The 19,046-nt window shown below is 39.3% G+C and overlaps 1 protein-coding gene across 2 annotated transcripts in view; it reads left to right on the top strand.

Annotated features, from left to right (window-relative positions):
- Nucleotides 1-19,046, top strand: part of TBC1D8 (TBC1 domain family member 8) — a 47,808-nt gene that overhangs the window by 10,497 nt on the left and 18,265 nt on the right. The window contains exons 2-5 of one of the 2 annotated variants that reach the window (XM_066313664.1): nt 2,083-2,193; nt 6,660-6,778; nt 8,091-8,319; nt 11,993-12,233. In XM_066313664.1, coding sequence (XP_066169761.1) covers nt 2,083-2,193; nt 6,660-6,778; nt 8,091-8,319; nt 11,993-12,233 — 700 coding nt within the window. Of the gene's footprint in view, nt 1-2,082; nt 2,239-6,659; nt 6,779-8,090; nt 8,320-11,992; nt 12,234-19,046 lie in introns of both variants that reach the window. The other variant, XM_066313663.1, reaches the window with a different exon arrangement.

The raw sequence follows: 19,046 nt of genomic DNA, 5'->3' as shown, positions 1-19,046 counted from the left end.
ATTTGAAAGTTAAACCCTATTTTTGTTCTCTGCATCATTTGATGCTCTCTAACTGGCTTTAATCCAACTGTTTTGAAGACTGCACAGTAAAGTTTTCTACATACTATTTTCTGTGAGCACAGTTAATTTGCTACCTTTTATACTAGGATGAGTTTTTACACTTTGTTCTTGTAGTTACAGGCGAGCATGTAGCAATTTCAGATATTTTACATGTCATCAGTCTGCAAATTCAGATCTCCATTTTAAATAGATGGTGTAGTATCTGGTCACATATTTAAGTGAGAAGCAAACTGCTGTTGAAGATTGTTTCACTGTACAGTTTTAAGATACATTGTGTCCAACTTCTGCTTGGCTTTGAAAGCATCCTCCATGTTGTGTTTGTATGCAAGGAGGATGTACTTAATGTAATTTTCTTTCCTCTCAGGTTATTGGTGCTCTTCCATGTGTGCTTCTTAGACCAGAAAATGATTGAAATGCTGTTTTGTTGTGTTATACTCAAATTAATTAGCTGTCATTTGTTATCCAAGTGAGAAGGCAATTAGGACTTTGTAGGTCTCCACTATTTCCATTAATCACTTGGGTGATGGACTGGAGAATGCCATATTTAAAACAGCATGTGGTGCCAAGGGCTGGCAAACATTTTGAAGATGGAGATTAGTTCCTTTTGTGTTGGGTTAATGGTGAAGAAATAAAAATAGAACAGGTTGAAAAAGTTACACGTGCAAAGCAAAAAAGAAGTATTGCAGAAGACTTCCTAGATACTCTAGGGATAAAACAAACATGGTAAAGCTGTTCCTCACTTTCTGCCATCCTTCTCCTTAGGAGATTGTGTCTCTGCAGGACTCAGAGGAAAACTGAGTATAAAGATGCCCTGAATTGCTATTTGAACCAATGAACCAATACATGAACCAATTCTGAGTTACTTTAATATGCCAGCTTGCATATGCAAATCATAGCGTTGAGATAACTTTTTCATGGATAGCTTGTTTCTGCCTGCTCAGGGGAATGGGTGGGTAGCAAGAAACTCCAGGAATTCCAGGTGTGCTCCAGACTGGAAAGCCTTTTTGGGGGTCAGCAATTGCTGCAGCTCTTCAAAATGAGTTTGTCTGTATTGAAATCAAGTGCTGATTTACAGTGGGATACTGGTGAAAGCTTTCTTGGATACAGTGCTGTGTATCCAAAATCCAGGAGGTGATCTTCCATTCTGCTAGTGGCTGAGACTTCAGTAGCAGTGAGCATCAGGTCCAGCTGAGAGTGACATGCTTAAAGATAAACTGGAGAGAATCCACTGTAAGTTCAAGAACAGTGAGCTGTTTGAAAAACATGACCCACGAGGAAGAAATGAGGTGATTTGGGTTTCTTTAGAAAAAGAGAAATCTTTAAGGGCTTGGAAACCATTATGTTACTTTTTCATTATGTCAAAAGTGCATGTGGCCAATTACTCTGCATGTTCTAGGGAACAAGATTAATTTCTGTCAAAAACGTTTAAGATTGTGGTAATTGGCATGTTTATTTGGGGTAAGGTTGTTCGTTTGGGGTTTTGTTTTGTTTGGTTTTGTGTTTTGGTTGGTTGGTTTTTGTTTGGCTTTTTGCTTGTTTAGTTTTTGTTGTTTTTATTTGGTTGGTTGGTTTGGTTTTTTGCTTGTTTTTGTTTTTTAAGAATATTTAATGAAAATAGTGGAAGAGGCTACCTGGGGAAGTTGTTGCATCTTGATTGTGGCAGGTTTTGAAGAACAGGTTAGACAAACACCACTTACAGCATAGGTATATTTATCCAGCTTCAGAGCAGGGCTGGAACAGTAACTTCTTAAGATGCCTTCAGGTCTTTCCACTTCAGTTCTGTGGTTATATACATATATATGAGGCAAAACCAGAAACGTAGAGAATTCTATATCCTTTTGATCTTCTAATCTGGTTTGCCTTTTGCATTCTGAGCACCTGTAAATCACAGCATGGAACTGGGGAAGAGTCGCTATCGTTACATTCTGTATTTTAATTTTATGGCTTTAAATGTGAAACAACTTGCAGGCTACAGAAGTGAAAACTGGCATTAATCCTCTTTTCCCCCTTTTGTCTTTGCAGGTCGCTTGGTTGGTGCCCTGGACGCCGTGTTAGACTCTAATGCACGCGTTGCTCCTTTTCGAATTTTACTCCAAGTTCCAGGCTCACAGGTTTACTCTGCCATTGCATGTGGTGAGTTATTGAATGGATCAGAAGTTTACTGGGCCATAGCTATTGGTGAGTCACAGACAGAAAACCCCAAACCAACTCTGAGCATGGTCAGTGTCTGCATGTCCAGAAAGCTCAAGGTAACCCCAGCTAGTTGTGTGCGTGTGGAAAGCTTGTTTAACAACCAAATTAACCTCTGGTTAAAATCACTGAAAAAGTGTTACCTAGGAACATTAAGTTTCAATGCAAAACTTGTTTTGCTGAGGGTGGTTTGCTGTGTTAGTTTTCTCTGTTGCAAAGTAGTGTGGTTCTGTTCCTACGCATATCTTTTCCTACAGTAGTAGTCCTTACAGCAAGAAGCTACTTAGTCTAGGCTTTCACCATCCTAGTCTTTCACTTGCTTACTGTGAAGTGTCTTCACACACTTTGCTATAATGAAATATTACTGGGACATTTGGAAGATTTAGGAGGTAAAGTTATTGGGGGGAATGGAATGTCAAATTCCTGATCTGTTGCACTAATCCCTTTTGCAATGTTTCTGCAACTTCTGAAAGTCAAGATCGTCTTCAGGAACATGATATTGACATGAATTTCACCAACCTTGCCATGACCCAATAAAAGCCATCTGAAGTTCCAGTGATCCCACTGTTGCTTGGCCAGTGTGCAGGGCTGTTCTTTTCCCTTCTGCTTCCATCTAAAAAATCCTAGCATTGAAATTTACAGCAGTTTTTTCTTTAGGAATGGTTCAAAGCTGTGACTGGAGAGCATTAGCATTCTTTAATGACAGGATGCCCAAATCCTGGAACAGAATTCCTGCTGAGAGGTGGTTGATGTCCCACCAAACCTGCCAGTGTTTAGGAGGCATTTGGACAATGTCCTTGATAACTTCAGCTTTTGGTCAGTCCTGAAGCCGTCAGGCAGTTGGACTAGATGATTCCCAGCATTTCAAGGAAAACAAGGAGAACTTCTTGAAATGCATCAATAACAAAAGGAAGACAAAGAGTAATGTGGGTCTGTTACTAAGTGAACAGATTGCCCAAAGAGGTTGTGCAATCTCCCTTACTGGGGACTTTGAAGAGCCATCTGGGCCCAATCCTGTGCAATGTGTTCTGGGATAACCTTGCTTGACAAGGCAGGTTGAACCTGATGACCCACTGTGGTTCCTTCCAGCCTTTCTCATTCTGTGATTGTTGTAGATCCCTTCCAACTGAAAATATGCTATCCTATTCTATTCTTTCTTATACAGATCAAGTCGTGAAATAGTTAGGTAATGTAAATGTTTACATGTCATTGACAGTGTTTAAATGGAAGAGTTAGTTTATATGTTCACCCTAACCCTTTCCTCTGCACATGCTCATCCAGCAATTTTTCCTTGGTTCAGCAGAAATCCCTCTGCATGTTCCCCATTAATAGTGGGAATTTTTCCCTGGGCCAGATGTGTGTGGGAAGAAGCTTGCGTAAAGTCCATTTGGGCTATTTTTGTTTTGGCCAGGTTTTCTTTGTTTTGCAATTGCTCTGTGCTTTCTATCCCTCCTCCCTTCCTTTTTACATTTAAGTAATGCCATCTCATGGAGAAATTTAAGAGCTTCATGCTGTTTCAATCCTGTGATGAAACCAGGTAGCTTTTGCTGGAAAAGCATTGCTTTCATGGCTTCTTGACTATTTGAACATACGCAATACTACTTTCTGGGACTGATTCTACCCACACTCTTACTGCACACAGAATTTGGCTTGGTTTTCTGGTTTTTGTTTTGTATTTTTTGAAGGAAGTGCAAATGACAGACTTGCTGGATTGGAACAGCTAAGGATTTTGCCGAGACAAGCTTACATGATTAATATTTTCTAAAATTCTCTTTGGCTTTTCTGAATGGATGCTCATCTCTGAGCAAATGAGTTTTAAACTAATAGGACAGAAAGCAGAGGGGTCTGTTTCGTGTGATGCATGAGTAGAACATACACAGTTGCCAGGGCTGCACAGAACTAAAGAACCATGGCAGCAGAAGCTGTTTGTGGGTAGTGTTGCTGCTGTGAAACCCTGACATGAGTGTCCAGGTGAGAGCTGGCAATGGGAGTCAGAGGAGCATTGCCCTGACCCCTTCTTGGGAAGCTGGAGAAGGACATTCCCCACACAGAAGTGGCCATTGCTGCTCACCCAGCTCTGCCCTGTCTGAGTGAGGCATTTCATGCATACAGACCTGTTGTTAGGAGTCTCTTACTGGCTTTGGAATGAGCAGGGAGGCAAATTGAAGTCCCTGCTGCTGTACAGCAAGGGCAAGGAGCAGCTCCAGGAACTCCTTGCAGTCTCTCAGTGTAACTTCATTGTGGATAGCCGTCATGTCATTAGGCAGTTAATTAAAATGACATACAATTTTGCGTTGTATGTCAGCAGTCCTCTGTTCCGGGAGCTGTAGGCTTAAATGATAATATATGTGTAAGAGTCAGGTCTGTTACAGACATTTGCAAATCTCAGAAGGGTGCTAGGAAATCTGATCCCTGCACGGCTGTTCTGGCAGAGACGTTTTAATCCAGATGGTTAATCGTGTTATACCAGTACAGGAAAAAAAAGTCTAACCTTACCCTTGTGTAGAGCCACTTGAAATTTTCCTTTCAGAAGGCTCATGGGCGGAACAGAAACTCAAGTGCCAGTCAAGCAAAATAGGTTTTGGGAGAGGGAGAGCAAAGGATTTGGTGAGATGTGGGTTTAAAGAAAAGATTCTGAGGATGAGAATTGGCAGACTTGGCATGAGCAGATGAAGAAGGTGGGTAAAAGGTGGAATAAAATGCTGTGCTTCTGCACAAGCAGAGGAATAAGGAATGGAAATAAGAGATTGTCAATGCTTGGGTCGAATCACAGGACAACTTTAAACTGAAAAATAAAAATTAGATATAAACAAGAGACTCAAAAAGTTGAGTTGGCCTGACCAAATGAAAGGGCCAAACTGTTCTTTTGATATTTGAACAGAAACCCTGGAGACAGGCAGGAGAGATTGCAGGAGCCCCTGTGGGATATAGCTGTTGCCTAGACTCAGAGCAGTCCCAGCAGTGTGGATGCTACTATGAAGGGGATCTTGCTCACAGCTTGCTTCACAAAAGGCAGCCTGACAGCTTGCCCGTACACTTGGTATCTTTTAGATTGCTCAGAAATAAAAATTCAACTCAGTATTTGATGGTGCAGCCATTTCAGTATAAAATTACTTTATTTCTTGTGTTCTTAAACATTTATATGGTTTGTTTTTGTTACTAAAGGGCTTTTTAGTGTCTCTAATTGTATGATTTTTTAAATTTAACCTTAATTAATGATATTTAAGAAGTTCCATTACAGGACCTTCCTGTCAGGGAAGTTAAAGCTTGGAAGGTTTCCCTGCCAGTTGGCATTCTGCATGGAAAACAGAGCAGAGGGAAGTGGAAAATCCTTGCCTAAATTTATCATTTTTTGTTGTTGTGAGGCAACATGATGCATCACTAATGTACACACAAAACAAATCTTGAGATAATGGGTCTTCTATTTGAGATTAATTTTATTGTTACATTCATGTGTTATTTGTACCTAATAGAGCTGTTTCTCTTCTTTCTTTCACAAGCCAGGCACTAGGAGAAGCAACTATTACTGCCTTTACTTTTTTACCTCTAATGTCTAATTACTGACCAGTAAGGTCTGGAAGAGCCAGACTTTCCCTTGATGGCCCTGTATAGTGTAGTGCCCATCTTGCTATGACTTCTGTCATTGTTTTGTACAGAGGTCATTCAGTTTCAAGCAGAAAGAGCCAAAGCAAATTGGTAATGAGTGAAATATTATTTCTGGAGTTAAACACATTGCATTTAAAGAACCAGCAAACCCCTCAAATCTTTAGAGAAAGAAGCTTTAAAGATTTGAAAAGCTGTATTGATCAAAGATTTTTGTTCACTTTATTTCTTTCCCAAATTGTAGAAACGTGCTCTTGCAGAAACTTTAGGTCTTGCTGAACCAAACTCTTTTTTAGGAGCTTTATTTACTGTAGAAGGCTTTGTATTCCTCTCAAAGGATGTGCATGTGTTTGTGTCTGGGATGTGTGTGCATGTGTGTATTGAGGGAGGGAGAGAGGAAGATCAGGCACTTTTGGGAACAGGGCATAAATAAAAGGTTTCCAGTCACTTACAGAATGTTGTGTCAGAATAAGCTGCAGTCCAGCAGCTCAGGATGAAGTTTTGCTGTTTTTTCTGCTTTGACTTTTAATGCAGCATTTGCTGGCTGAGAGCATTCGAGAAGATAAAACTAAAAGCACTAAAACTAATTCTCTAAAACAATGAGGTTTTTGTTTTTCTCTAACTATGCTGCTAAGAATGAGACCTCTTTGACCTGTTTGGTACTAAGAATTCTGAGAATTGAACTTTGAAAGTTCAATTTCTCATACTGAATTTATGAAATAGTGCATTTTATTACTTCTTTTTCCCCTTACTTTTAATTTTATTTCATAGGATTAGTTTCAATATACTGTTTTTTGCTTTTCTAGGTGCCACTGCAGAGGAAATAAACCAGCACTGGGAATGGCTGGAACAAAACTTGCTCCATACTTTGTCTGTGTTTGACAATAAAGAAGATATTGTTAGTTTTGTCAAAGGGAAAGTGAAGGTAAGGAAACTGTCTCGCTTTCACCCTCCCCTGCCCAATTATATGTGGTTTATTAGAAGAAAGCCATTAAGTTATTGTTGCTCATCCTAGGTTTTGACCATTACTTGTTTTCTGTGTGGCTCTTGCCTCTGATGTGGCCAGCACACGAGCTGCTGGCTCACAACAGGGTTGGAGAAATGAGCATCCTTTTAGAAGATTAAAGGATTTTAAAAGTAAAGGAATTTTGTGACCGTAAATCAAATTTAAAATAACAATGGCATGTGGGGATTAACTTAGAAAGCCTGGTGTCCTGAGCTGTGCTTTTAGTGAAATACATACTCTAAGAGGAGCTCGGTGATGGCTGGTGGGGGTGTGGATTTACTGGTAGCTGCTGTACCTCAGGTCCTGCTACAAGATTTTCCTTGCTATGAGTTTTAGTGGGATGCTCTTCCTCCCATAGCCTCTTTTCCAGTTCGGAAATTTTGTAGGAACATAATGCTTTTGGTGAATTTCACCCTTGCTTCTGTGAGCTCTGAATCTGGAGAAGAAGAGGACAAAACCAAAACATCACTGTACAAATGCTAGTTTTTATCCTGCTTTCTTTAAAAAAAGGCATATTGTCCTAAGTGCACTGAAATACCAAATACAGTTAATCTCTCTTGATAACACGGTGACAGCCTGTTAGCTTGCACAGTACATATTTAAAATTCTTCAGGTTTCATTAGTTAATGTTAAATCCAGGTTTTGGACCCTCGCACCTGCTGTAGACTTTTACCTTGTTAGGACTGCTTGGTAATTGCAAACTATACCAGGTGCTGTAACATATGGCTTATTTGCCTGCATGGTGCAATGCACACTTAACTCCTTTGTTGTAATACCACTATTAACAGTCTGAAGTATTAATTATATTTATGTAGATGTTCTTGAAACCATGTTTGTAATGGTTCCAAGCATGTCTCAAGTTACTGACACATCTGACTGCTTTGCTTCTTCATAGGTAAATAGTAATGCTTAGTATCCACAACTGTTACTCTACCTTTACTCTGTATATGCAAAATAAGAGCAATCATAAACCATAGTGAAAGTGCAGACTCATTGAAAAAACTATATATAAGGAAAAGAAGTCCCCAAAGTCTTGCTTTGGGAGCATTCAAAATGTATGAGAGACGCAAGCGCCAGAGAAATTCCTTCATTTGTGAAAATTACAAACTGACTGGAATTCCTTTGTAAGAAAGTGTTGCATTATTAAAATTTGAATGTGTAGCCTGTAGCAACTAGCCTGAGTGTGAGTGCCATAGCTTTATGCTGATAGATGGTCTTGTTCTGGGCTCAGGCACTGATTGCAGAGGAAACGAGCAGCAAGCTTGCCGAGCAGGAGGAAGACCCCGAGAAGTTCCGAGAAGCCCTGGTGAAATTTGAATCCAGATTTAATTTTCCTGAAGCAGAGAAGTTGATCACCTATTATTCCTGTTGCTGTTGGAAAGGAAAAGTTCCTCGGCAAGGCTGGCTTTATTTGAGCATCAATCATCTCTGTTTTTATTCCTTCTTCCTGGGCAAAGAATGTAAGTGTAAATGCATAAGAAATCTTAGGCTGTGGAGAGATGTAAATGTAACTACATTAAAAAGCAAAGATACCCCGAGTTCTTATGAAATGCCTAGTTCACCTTTGAAGTTTAGTTTCTGAGTTTTCAGTTGTTTGGGTGAAAAATCCTGTTTAATTCAGTTTTCACTTCAGCCTTTGTGTTTTAATATGAATCCAGTAATAAAAATGACACTGCAAAAGCACACAGACATAGTTGCTATTTGTTTTTTCTTTTTGGCATGGTGAAGCAAGCTTAAGATGTAGCAGACCTCCTACAAGTTCTCAAATAAGGAGTTTTAGTGCTGAAAATGGTAAGGATGAGTTCCTCCCATAGGCAGGGAGGCAGAGTCACCACATCCCTGCAAGGTGGTGGGGCCAGGGGTGCCTGAGTCGAGCTGCATGGCTGAAGACAGCCCAGGAAGCATAAAAGGAATGTGCCCTGGAGAACCAGGTGAAAATTCAGAGCTGTTAAGGAAAAGCATCAGGGATTTAGGGATTTGTTTGTGTTTCTGAACAGCAGTGCAGTAACATCACAAGAAGTGTGTCCTGAGGCTTTTTAGACTTTCAGGTGGTTCAGCAAGTTTAAGGATTTGGTTGTGGTGTTCCTCTACAGAGAAAGAATTGTATGAACAAAAAGCCTGTAAAAATAGATACAAGAAGATAAAAATGAAAATAACAGACATAAGATGGTAAAAATAAATTAAGCCATTTAAACTCTATAGCGTTTCTCTGTTTAGTAAAACTGTGCATGAGTCTCTAGCCTTTTAAGGCCTTTTTATCCTGCTGGAACCTAAACAAAGTTAGCAATAGACACTTATACTGCTGTAAATATAGCAATGTTTGTCAGTTATATCAATTAGGAAAACTTCGCCATATTCCATCTGGATTTAATATTGAGATACAGCTGTAGGTTTAAAAATGAAGTTCATCTTAAGAAAGACAGTAGCTTGTAATTTCTAAGACTGAAAACATACAAAGACATGCTTAGAGCTGGAGATCTTTTCTTGCCTTATATTATTTCAAGCCAATTATTTTGTCATATCAGCAAAAGGTGGAAGAGTTATATTTGAAATGCTAGGTTTGTTATTCACTATAAAAACAAAATTTGAGTTTTGCTGAAAACAGTAGAATGGAATTTCTTGATATATATACTAGATATGCGAGTTCTTGTTTAATCTCCTTATTCTCTGGTTAGTATTAAATAGTATCCTTTGTCAATCATTTCTTCTTATTATCATTGCAGATTTTCTCTCATTAAATCTGAGATAGCCAGTCTGTCAAAGCACACGAAGAAAAAAGGATATTTATTAATGATAGATAACAGTGGGAGGAGGAGGGAGAGTGAAAAGCCCTTTATATGGTTCCAAAAATTTTGTTTATGCAATCCCACAGATTATTAAAAGATAATGAAAATACAATATCATGCTGTTTTGTTTAAGAAGAGATTTCTTCTCATATCTTTAATAATATTCATAATGAAAATCAACCAAAAAAAAAACCCAACCCCAAACCCAACAAACAGTTACATGTTTGCAACTTTTTATTTTGACCATGGAAAATACACTGTTCATACACCAATGTAGTCAGTTGCCTTGTCTTTGTGTTCCCATACATTTGCATGGAAACGTGAGGAAAACCCCTGAATTTTCTTTTGGTTACACAAATTTCCCTAGCTCAGTGGAAAGCAGCATATATGCTGAAATTATTCCCACTTCCTTGATTGTGATAAAGCAGATCACTTCTGTTTCTAGGCTAGTGTTTTGTCATGTTTATGAAATATTTGTGTTACACGGAATAATCCAGAAATGCAGATTTAATACAGTTCTGGCTGTTACTATTTGAGAAGCTGATGCTGATTACATGCAGAACAAGTGATTCATTGCCTTTGTTTTTTTCAGGTAGCAATCGCAAATGAAATCTGGTTAAATCTGGTCTAGAAAATACTGCTAAAAAATCACATTTATTGCATTCTTCAATACTACACAGAGAAAATCCCAATATATGAGTTGCAATAATATTAGTTCTCAGTTGTATTTTACTTTTATAAAAATCCCTCCAAATCACAGACTGAAATCTCTTTATAGGTAAAGTGTTAAGTCTTCTGCTTCTGGCAAGTCTTTTCCCTTCTTCTTGTCTAATTTTGTGTTGAAGTGACCTGGAATGCAATATTAGAACCTGTTTTCAACTTCTCATAAATTTAATTTACGGCTTACGTGAATATAAACTCCATGGAAAATTTTTTCAAGGACAAGTCCCTTTTAATCTAAGCCTCCAAGTATTTGTAGGATTTCAGAGGCTTAGATCATCAGATAGCTTGAAAGGGTGTGCCAAGGTTTCTTCACATTTTTAATTAAATTTCTGTTTTTCTGAAACTTTGAAGACTTTGTACCTTTTATCAGTGGCTTCGGTCCCATACAGGCTGTTGTGCTTTTTCTGTAACCAACACTGTACAGCCTGTGTGCTGTGACCTGCCTGAACAGCAGTGCTGTTGCTACGGCATTATTTAATCCTTATTCCCTTGGCTGGGCTCGTACAAATGATTTTATGACCATTTGCAACAGTCTGTGCATGTTGATGCAGCTGTGCTTTATTTAAGTAAGAAAAAATGTAATCTGCAAATAATCTTGACAGCTGTGGTTCATGTAGTACAGAAAACTTGCTGAGGGTAGTGCCTTAGGTAATTAATGATCTTGGATAAGTGTTGGATATATATGACAATGTTTGTTATTACTGCCTTTTTATTGCTTTATTGGCATCAGGAGACCAGCTAGGGATGTTAGGGGGTGTAGTCTTGATGTTACTGGCACAGAGAAGTTTGGGAGGCTTCCAACAGTTGTTAAGAAGAAATTGAATCTATTTTAAAGTTCTTTCCAGCCTAATTTCTACCCAGAGATTCATGTGAACGGCAAGTAACATCCTGCAGTAGTTGTTGAAAGTAAGCTGATTCTGTTTGCCACTTGTATTTATATGATTCAACAGCACTAAGTATAGAGAACAGTGTTGTATACTTATTGTTTTCTATAAACAAGTCTGACTATAGTTAATGTTTAGGGCAAGATGTCCCTGTGCATCTTTACAGCAAAAAGTAACCAAAAAGGGAAGATCCCAATGCCTAGGCAGCTTTTTCAGTGTCTTTGTTATAGTAGTAATTACACTTTATAGCAGTCTCCAAATGAGCTTTCTTTTGGATGAGAGTTAGCTTTATTTTAAAAGCTAAAGTAGCTGTGCGTGCAATTGTTTTTCCACCTGCCTACAGTTTTGTTTCTAGGAGATTACAAAGCCTTTCTCTCGTATCTTTATATTCTGAAGATGAACTGTTTGTTCTGGAGGTAAGGAAGCAGGCTGCAGAAATGACTTGTAAAGGAGTTAGGAGCACAGCATGTGGCAGATGTTCTGCAAAGGCACCACGCCCCAAGCTAGCATTTCTTGTGAAGATAGTTCAAATTTTGAGGGAGAGATTCTGAAAAAGACATGTCTTTTGGAGTGTGTGAGATAGAATGCAGTGTCATAACAGACATTTCAGCATATGCTTGGTCTTGCCCATAAAAAATTCTCCTATTTGGTTTTAATTTCATTCTGAATTTGATTGTTTCCCAAATCTGAAAGATGTAAGCAAAGTTTCAACCCATTTTTGCTCTTCTCTTGGATTGCAGTGAAACTCATCATTCCTTGGGTTGAAGTCCAGAAACTGGAAAGAACCTCCAATGTTTTCATGACGGACACAGTCCGTGTCACTACAGGAAATAAAGAGCGTGACTTCTCCACGTTCCTCAATATTGCTGAGGCTTTCAGAATCATGGAGCAGCTGGCAGATGTGACACTCCGAAGGCTACTGGATAATGAAATCTTTGAACTGGATCCAGGCCTGCAGGATCCTACTCAGATTACCAAGAGGTAAAAAGCTGAAGTGTTGTGTGAGCAGAGGTTCAATCGTGGGCTTCATGGTTTGGTGTGTTAGCTGGCTAAGATTTCAAAGCTTTGTTTGGTTGGATGCAAAAGAGACTTCATAATGTGTTACAGTGTATCCAAAAGGTGCATCCTAACTTATATGCAAGATACATTTTTCGACTTTATTCTTCCCTTAAACAACACAGGGCTTCAAAAGTACTGTTCCCATAGAAGAGACAGTTGCAGCAAGGGATATTTTCCATCTTCCCTGAAGAGCAGCATTATTTTGCTTAAAATTTTGGTAATGTTCAGGCTTTCCTAGTGCCTTCAGTGCTCTGGAATTACTGCTTTTGATCATATCTGAAACATGGAATTCCCACTAGTGTGATTGCCATAGCCAATTTAGCAAGCAGTTACAGGACTTTAAAAATACACAGTTGTGGTATTGCTATTGTCAGCTCTACCCCTTGCATCCCTGAAATGCATCTCTGCATTCCTCTCCCACTACAGAAATGCATTTGGCTCTCAAGGGAAGATTGATGGCTATTTCTCTGCTGGTAGCACAACACACAATTCTGTGTTTTATTTGCTGCTTCAAGAAAGGGTGAGGGAAGCTGCCTTGAGGAATTTTAGGTGGGCAGGATGGAATAGCCCAAACTGGAATTTGCCTCGGGCATCAAGGTTAAGGTGCTGATTTAAAATACTTATTTTCTGAATGGGATGTGAGTGGAGCTGTTATCTCCTCTTGAATCACGCCCTTTCCTGCTCTTCCTTCCTCTCCCTCTGCCAGGGGCATGAAGGGAATCACCCAGGTGTTGCTTCCTGACTAAAACATAAGGAATGCAGGGTATCATTTCCCAAAAAAGAGAGACTAGTAGCCATTTTATTGTTTCTGAGGGACATTTTTACAGTGGTGATGCTAAACACTTCTGCAAAGTTTCATAATGCAGTTTAAAACAATAAAATTAATTTCCTCTGCAATTTCATATGTGCACACAGTAAGGAAAATTACTGACACCAGGATTTTGTCTGTGATGTGATTGAAAAATTCACTTGAGGTAACACTGGTGAGCAACCATAAACATCTTTGCAGGCTTTTTTTAAATAGCCAGGGTTCCTTGGAATACAAGAGCTACCATTGTTTTTACACTATGTACGTGACTTGGTTTTTTTAACATAGTAGGCTTTCGGCTCAAGAGAAGTAGGGAAATGTACTTTAGTTAATGTAGGATATGGCTGTGATAGGTTCTATCTCAGCCCCTTTCCATGCTTTACCATTTTACCATCCTCCTGCTTTTGGGCTGAAAAGTTAGATGCAAGAAGAGAAATCCAGAGGAGATGTAACAAAAATCTGTGGGGAGATATTTTTCAGCATCTACCAATTTTTGTCACTGTTACTTCTCAAAATAGTATTTGAATTAGGGGTACTAACTGAATGGAAAGAAAGTAAAATTACAGTTATAAAGAAAAGTATAAGCTTAATAATATGCTATAAAAAGGGACTCTCAGGGAATCAACTTGTAAGTACCTTGTGGCATTTTTGAAAGGTAGTGTGTCTATTAGCAGTCAAGCAAGAGAAACCATCCCACACACTTATTCAAACAGGTTCTCTCTCTCTTTTCCTCCAACTAAAGAAGAAAAAAGAAAGTTAAGGGAACAGAGGGAGAAGGAAGGACAAAAATATATTTACTGGAGATTTCCTGGTCAAGGTGTTCTCTAACCCGTGCTGTGACTTGGGATGGCAGAAAGGGAAACATGGAAGATACCAAAATCCCATTTCCTCTGCATGAATTAGGTAGTGGTTGGATAAGTCTGTTTCTGGTGCCCTTTGTCCCACTTAGCAACCACTTTGATGTAAGGTGATTAAGCAAGACTGTAGTTTGGATAGTGGATAAACTGGTTTTTAGTGTTAACATGTTTTCGAGGGGATGTTTATGGTACTTTTTTTGGTGTATGAAGTTTTGGTTGCTGCTTTTTTTCTTTGAAGCCATTGTAGTACTATGAGAACAACTAAGAGAACAATTACATTCCTCTCAACACGTTCCCTCTAATAATTGTCATTGTTAATTCTTGTACATGATTTGGAAGCAAATAATAATCTATGGAAATGAAAGCAGACGCACACATCATTGGAACTATTCCAGCTCTGACAAATAATGAAGTTGCAGTACATGGCTTTCATTTGTTAGGTTTTCTTTTGTGAGAGGCTTGTTTCAATATCTTTATTTTTTAAAAAGCATATTTTCAGTGCTGTTATGATCTGTATATTCTGCAGTCTGAAAACCATAAACCTTTGCCATTCCTAAGGCTCTTGGAGTCATCTTGTTGAGCAGTGGAGGGATGGGACTCAGAGGCTCTAGGATTAGGCCCACAGCCTGTGACACAAATTTTATCATGGCCAGATCTAACTAAAGTAGGTATGCAATTTTTTGTGCTGTTTAATGAAATGATAAGGTACAGAACAATGCATTATGAAGGGATTAATGGCGATTGAGGTAATTGCCATGAAAAGCAAAGTAAAGCTGATGTGTTTGGTGCCTACAAATGCCATTTCTTGCAGACATAGGCATGTGCCATACAATTTTACTGGAACACATATGGTAGCTATTTTTTCTTTTTTAAAAAGAAGGCTTCAGCAGTCTCTGGTATAGGTTTCTTGTACTTCTAATTTCCATCTCATTCATGACGCAAAGATACCTGTTGCATTTCTCAAATGTAGTGAGAAATTCTCCAGAGCAGAACCCACAATTTAAAAGCTTTAGTGCTGATGTCAGTAAGGTTTCAACAGTGTGATATGTTTTCCCAGGCTCTAACCACATCAGTTTCTTTTCTTCATGTTTAACTGTGAATTACCAATGAGAACTGTGCTTCATGTGAAGGCAAAGAAGGTTGTTAACACTGATCTAAGATCAGTGAAAACTGTTTGAAGTATCCTGAGTAATTTCAAATTTTTTGTCACTTCAGTCTGCATTTATTCCTTCAGAGAGGGAATCTGAGAATGCTTTAAACCTTGAGCAACAAGGAGAATGTGACTAGAAAGAACCTCCTTTTATTGCATCTCTGTAGCAAAAGGTAGGGTTTGGGCTATCTCTTTGTGACTGCCTAATGTGTTTTTAAGGATTTGCAGTAATGGGCATATCAGGATCCCTACCAGTACTTCACTCTTCTTTCACTTAGAAGTCTGAAGTCTAACTTGAGTCTTCCACACTTTGTGAGTCTGTCACTTCTTGTTCTACCCAGTACTATTGCAGAGATCAGAAGTGCTCACTTTCTTTAGAGCAATCATTTATGTATTTGGAGGTTGGTGTGCATCTTCTTTCTCTTGTTTTCTTGAAGCTGCACTGCCCTACTTCTACCAGGGTTTTCTTATCAGTGTGGATTTTAGCCATTCTGGTCACTCTTCTCTGGACCTTCATCACTGATGCCATGTAGGGGCAGGTGCACCTCGGTGGGATATAGGATTGCCCCAGAAACCTTGGCAGTTCTTGGACTGCCATGCTGCATCTTGGTGGCCATGCACTTCTGCAGCCCAGCCAGTGTTCCTCTTCCTCCTGTGAGCACAAGGGTGTTGGCTCTTGTTCAGCTTGTGATCCTTTGTAACCCCAAGGGAAGGCTCCTGATGGAGTTAATCTCCATGATGCATTTGTGAAGCTTATGATGTACAGCTGAAAAGATTTGGAATGCTTTCTTTTCCACAACATCCCTTCAATTTATGAATATAAAACTGAACCTGATCCTGTTGTTATGTTAATTAGCCTCTACCAGCCTTGCATCAAGTGCAAGTTTAGTAACAAGTTCTTGATCCATCAGACAGGCTGCTGATGAAGACACTGAGCAGAAGCTAACCTAGGACAGATTCCCAAGGGGGTCCTCTTTATACAACCATCTAATTTATTAGGGAGCCCTGAAGGGTTATGTTTTGAGGTATTCTTTTGCAACTGTTTTGGTACAACAGTTTGTCACTTCTAGTTTTATTAGTTCCATGAGAGGATATATCAAGACTTTCATAAATTTTGGCTAAAACATTCATTGCAACTCCTTCATCTACAAGTCTAGTGTTCCTGCTGTGTAAGGGAATGATGTTCAGTTTACATGTGTCCTGACAAGTCCATGTTGGCTCTTCTCAGATAACGTCTCCCAGCTTGCTTATAAGAAGCCTTTCTTCCCACATGAATTTAGCAGTTCTTCTAATAAACAAGACATACATTGTTGAATGTGTTACTTCCAAAGTATCTGACTTTCTAGAGTCTCAATAGTAAGAAGAATCTAGTATAATCTGTCTCTTAAAACAAGAGGTCAGCAAGTCTGTTTAGATTTTAGATAGGCAACAAATGACTCAGCAGAGCTAAAATCTTGCCAAGTTGGCTTCTGCTGGATTTAAACCACAGAAAAACATTTGACAGTGAGGACAGCATTTTAAGCATCCTGATGCTTTTAGGCATTTTATTAGCCTTGTGTGTGCTATTTCCTCTAATTTAAAACTCTTGGAAGGTAACGTGAGGGTCATGCACAAGGAATTATTGCAGTTCAGGCTTGCCACACACTTTGAAGTGCTGGAGTTGGAGGCAGTCCATTGTCCCGTAACATGCAAGTTGGGAGCTGCACTCAGAAAGAATTGCTGAGTTTTTTGAAAAGTGGAGAACAAGGCAGTTTCATCTTGTTGCCTTTTATTCTTCTGATGCCTGTGTAAATACTCAATGAACATTATTTTTACATAATGATAGCTTTCTTTTTAAGTACCACTCAGTATGCAGCATTTGCTTAAAAACCAAACCAACTTGGCTACTGTTAAGTAAGAGTAGAAATTTTCTAACAGGTAAGGGTGCAAGTAGAAAGATTGCATTTCTCTTTGGTGTTGGAGGTCTTGTGAAACTCTAAATGGAAGCTGTGGGACTTGGTGACATGGGCCATCTTTGTTGTGTCATATTTAAACTATTGCCTGTCTTGTTTTAGGAGCTAAATTTGTTTGTGGCTCTTTTATAGTTGTAGTGTTGCGGGTTTTTTTTAACCAACTCTAATTTGGTTTGGCTGTGTTTATGAAGGGAAGCCTTTATGCCCTAGAATTAGCTTTCTTAACAGGGAATATATTTGTGGTGTTCAACTTTGGAATAAAACGTCTTGTTTGAGCCCACAGTGGTAGGTGCTGACAGAATCTCATCCCTCTGCTGCCATTCTTCATTCTGGGATCCCTCCTCCAAGCAGGCTGGCCCATTTCAGCACTTGTTTCTGGGGCAGCCCTGGCCGTGGTGTGGTCTCTGTGGTGTCCGTGTGTGAGCCTGTGTGTGAGTCATGGGGGGACAGGCAGTTCCAGGGATGTTGGGGTTGGCAGCCTTCCATGGGTACGGGGTGAGTGGGAGTGGATACAATGATGGTGAGTTTACTTACTTTCAGATGTGATTAATGTCATTCTTCTTCAGCTTAAAATCCTGTGGTTTGTTGTCTGAAAGGCCCTGCACGTGGAGCCCATAGCCCCCAAAAATGCGGCAAAATCCTGAAAACTCAGAAGCTTCAGATTTTGGAGCCTAGGAAACAGTCAGCTCTTAAATAACAGACATGTGCCTCAGTAAAGGTCCCACTCTTCTGTATAAAGCTCCTTTTCACATAAAGGTTGAGAAATCTTCACAACCGAGTAGATGCAAGGAGGCTCTTACCTTTCAGCACAATAGCAGGAGAGCACAGACTACCAGACCTGACTGCAGATCCTATCAGCAGCATTCATCTGTGCTGTGCAGAAATGGAAAATATTTTAGTGGTGAGTTAACTAGGAGGCATATCCTGATCCAGCTTTGTCACAATAGCAGATCGCTGCAGGCACTTATCAGAGTTGCTTTTGCTGTGGAATTTTAGCTCAGGAGCAACGTTTTTGTCTTTCTTCACAAAGAGGGTTTCTCTTTGTTCTCTGTGAAAAAACAGGAGACTATTTGTCTGCTTTCTTTGGATAATATTATTAAGGAAGATAATGCTTGAGAAGGAAACAGAAGCTGAACGCTGGTTGAGCGCATTCTGTCTTTTCTGTAGCTTGCAGATACAGATCCTCCCTTCTCAGGTCTCAGTTTGTTCTGGATTGACTTCCTCCTTGTTTCACATGGCTATATCTTTTTCTGTGGATTAAACTAGACCGAAAAAACCCCTGAAACCCAAACAAACAATTGATTGACTTACTGAGGCAGTGGCTTCATTTGTCTGAACTTATATTTTAACAGCAGAATTGGGGTAGAGGAAAGGTGTCTGCAGAAGAGCAGGGTGAAGGAAGGAGTAGAGAGGGGATTTACAGCACCAAGGTACCACTCCCTGTTATGCTTCAGCCCACGCTTTAAATTCTTTCAGTGGCACAAAATCAAGCTTTTTTTTTTTTTTTTTTTTTTTTTTTTTTTTTTTTTTTTTTTTTTTTTTTTTTCCCTTTTCCCTAAGGTGAATCATGCTAGGAAAAAATTACTTGTAGTAAAGAAAATAATAGAATTTAAGCCCTAATGTTTCTGTAGCTGCTGTTGGTGAGCTAATAGCCATGGCCTGTTTATAATGTAATTGCATAGTTCTCTAAATTACTGCAGGCTTCTTCATTAAGAAAGGAGAAGAAAAATAAGTCCTCAAAGCAAACTCTGTATAACCATGGCTCAGTAATGAAAGTTTCGTTTATTTAAACTTTTCTCTCCACATAAATGTGGATGGATGGCTGGAAGGAGGCCAAGCTCAAACTGAGTGTGGCTGGTGCTGTTATTCCCAGCTGAGTCTGTAAGTGACCTGAAACTGTTTTGCATTTTGAAACTGTTCTGAGGGCTCTCTGAGGCTGATACTGAGCAAGTTAAGGGTTCAATCATA

This window comes from Sylvia atricapilla, chromosome 2 (genome assembly GCF_009819655.1).
Source record: "Sylvia atricapilla isolate bSylAtr1 chromosome 2, bSylAtr1.pri, whole genome shotgun sequence".
In the NCBI taxonomy this organism is placed as follows: Eukaryota; Metazoa; Chordata; class Aves; order Passeriformes; family Sylviidae; genus Sylvia; species Sylvia atricapilla.
Note: the sequence above shows the minus strand (reverse complement) of the source record. Positions and strands in the feature narration are given on the sequence as shown.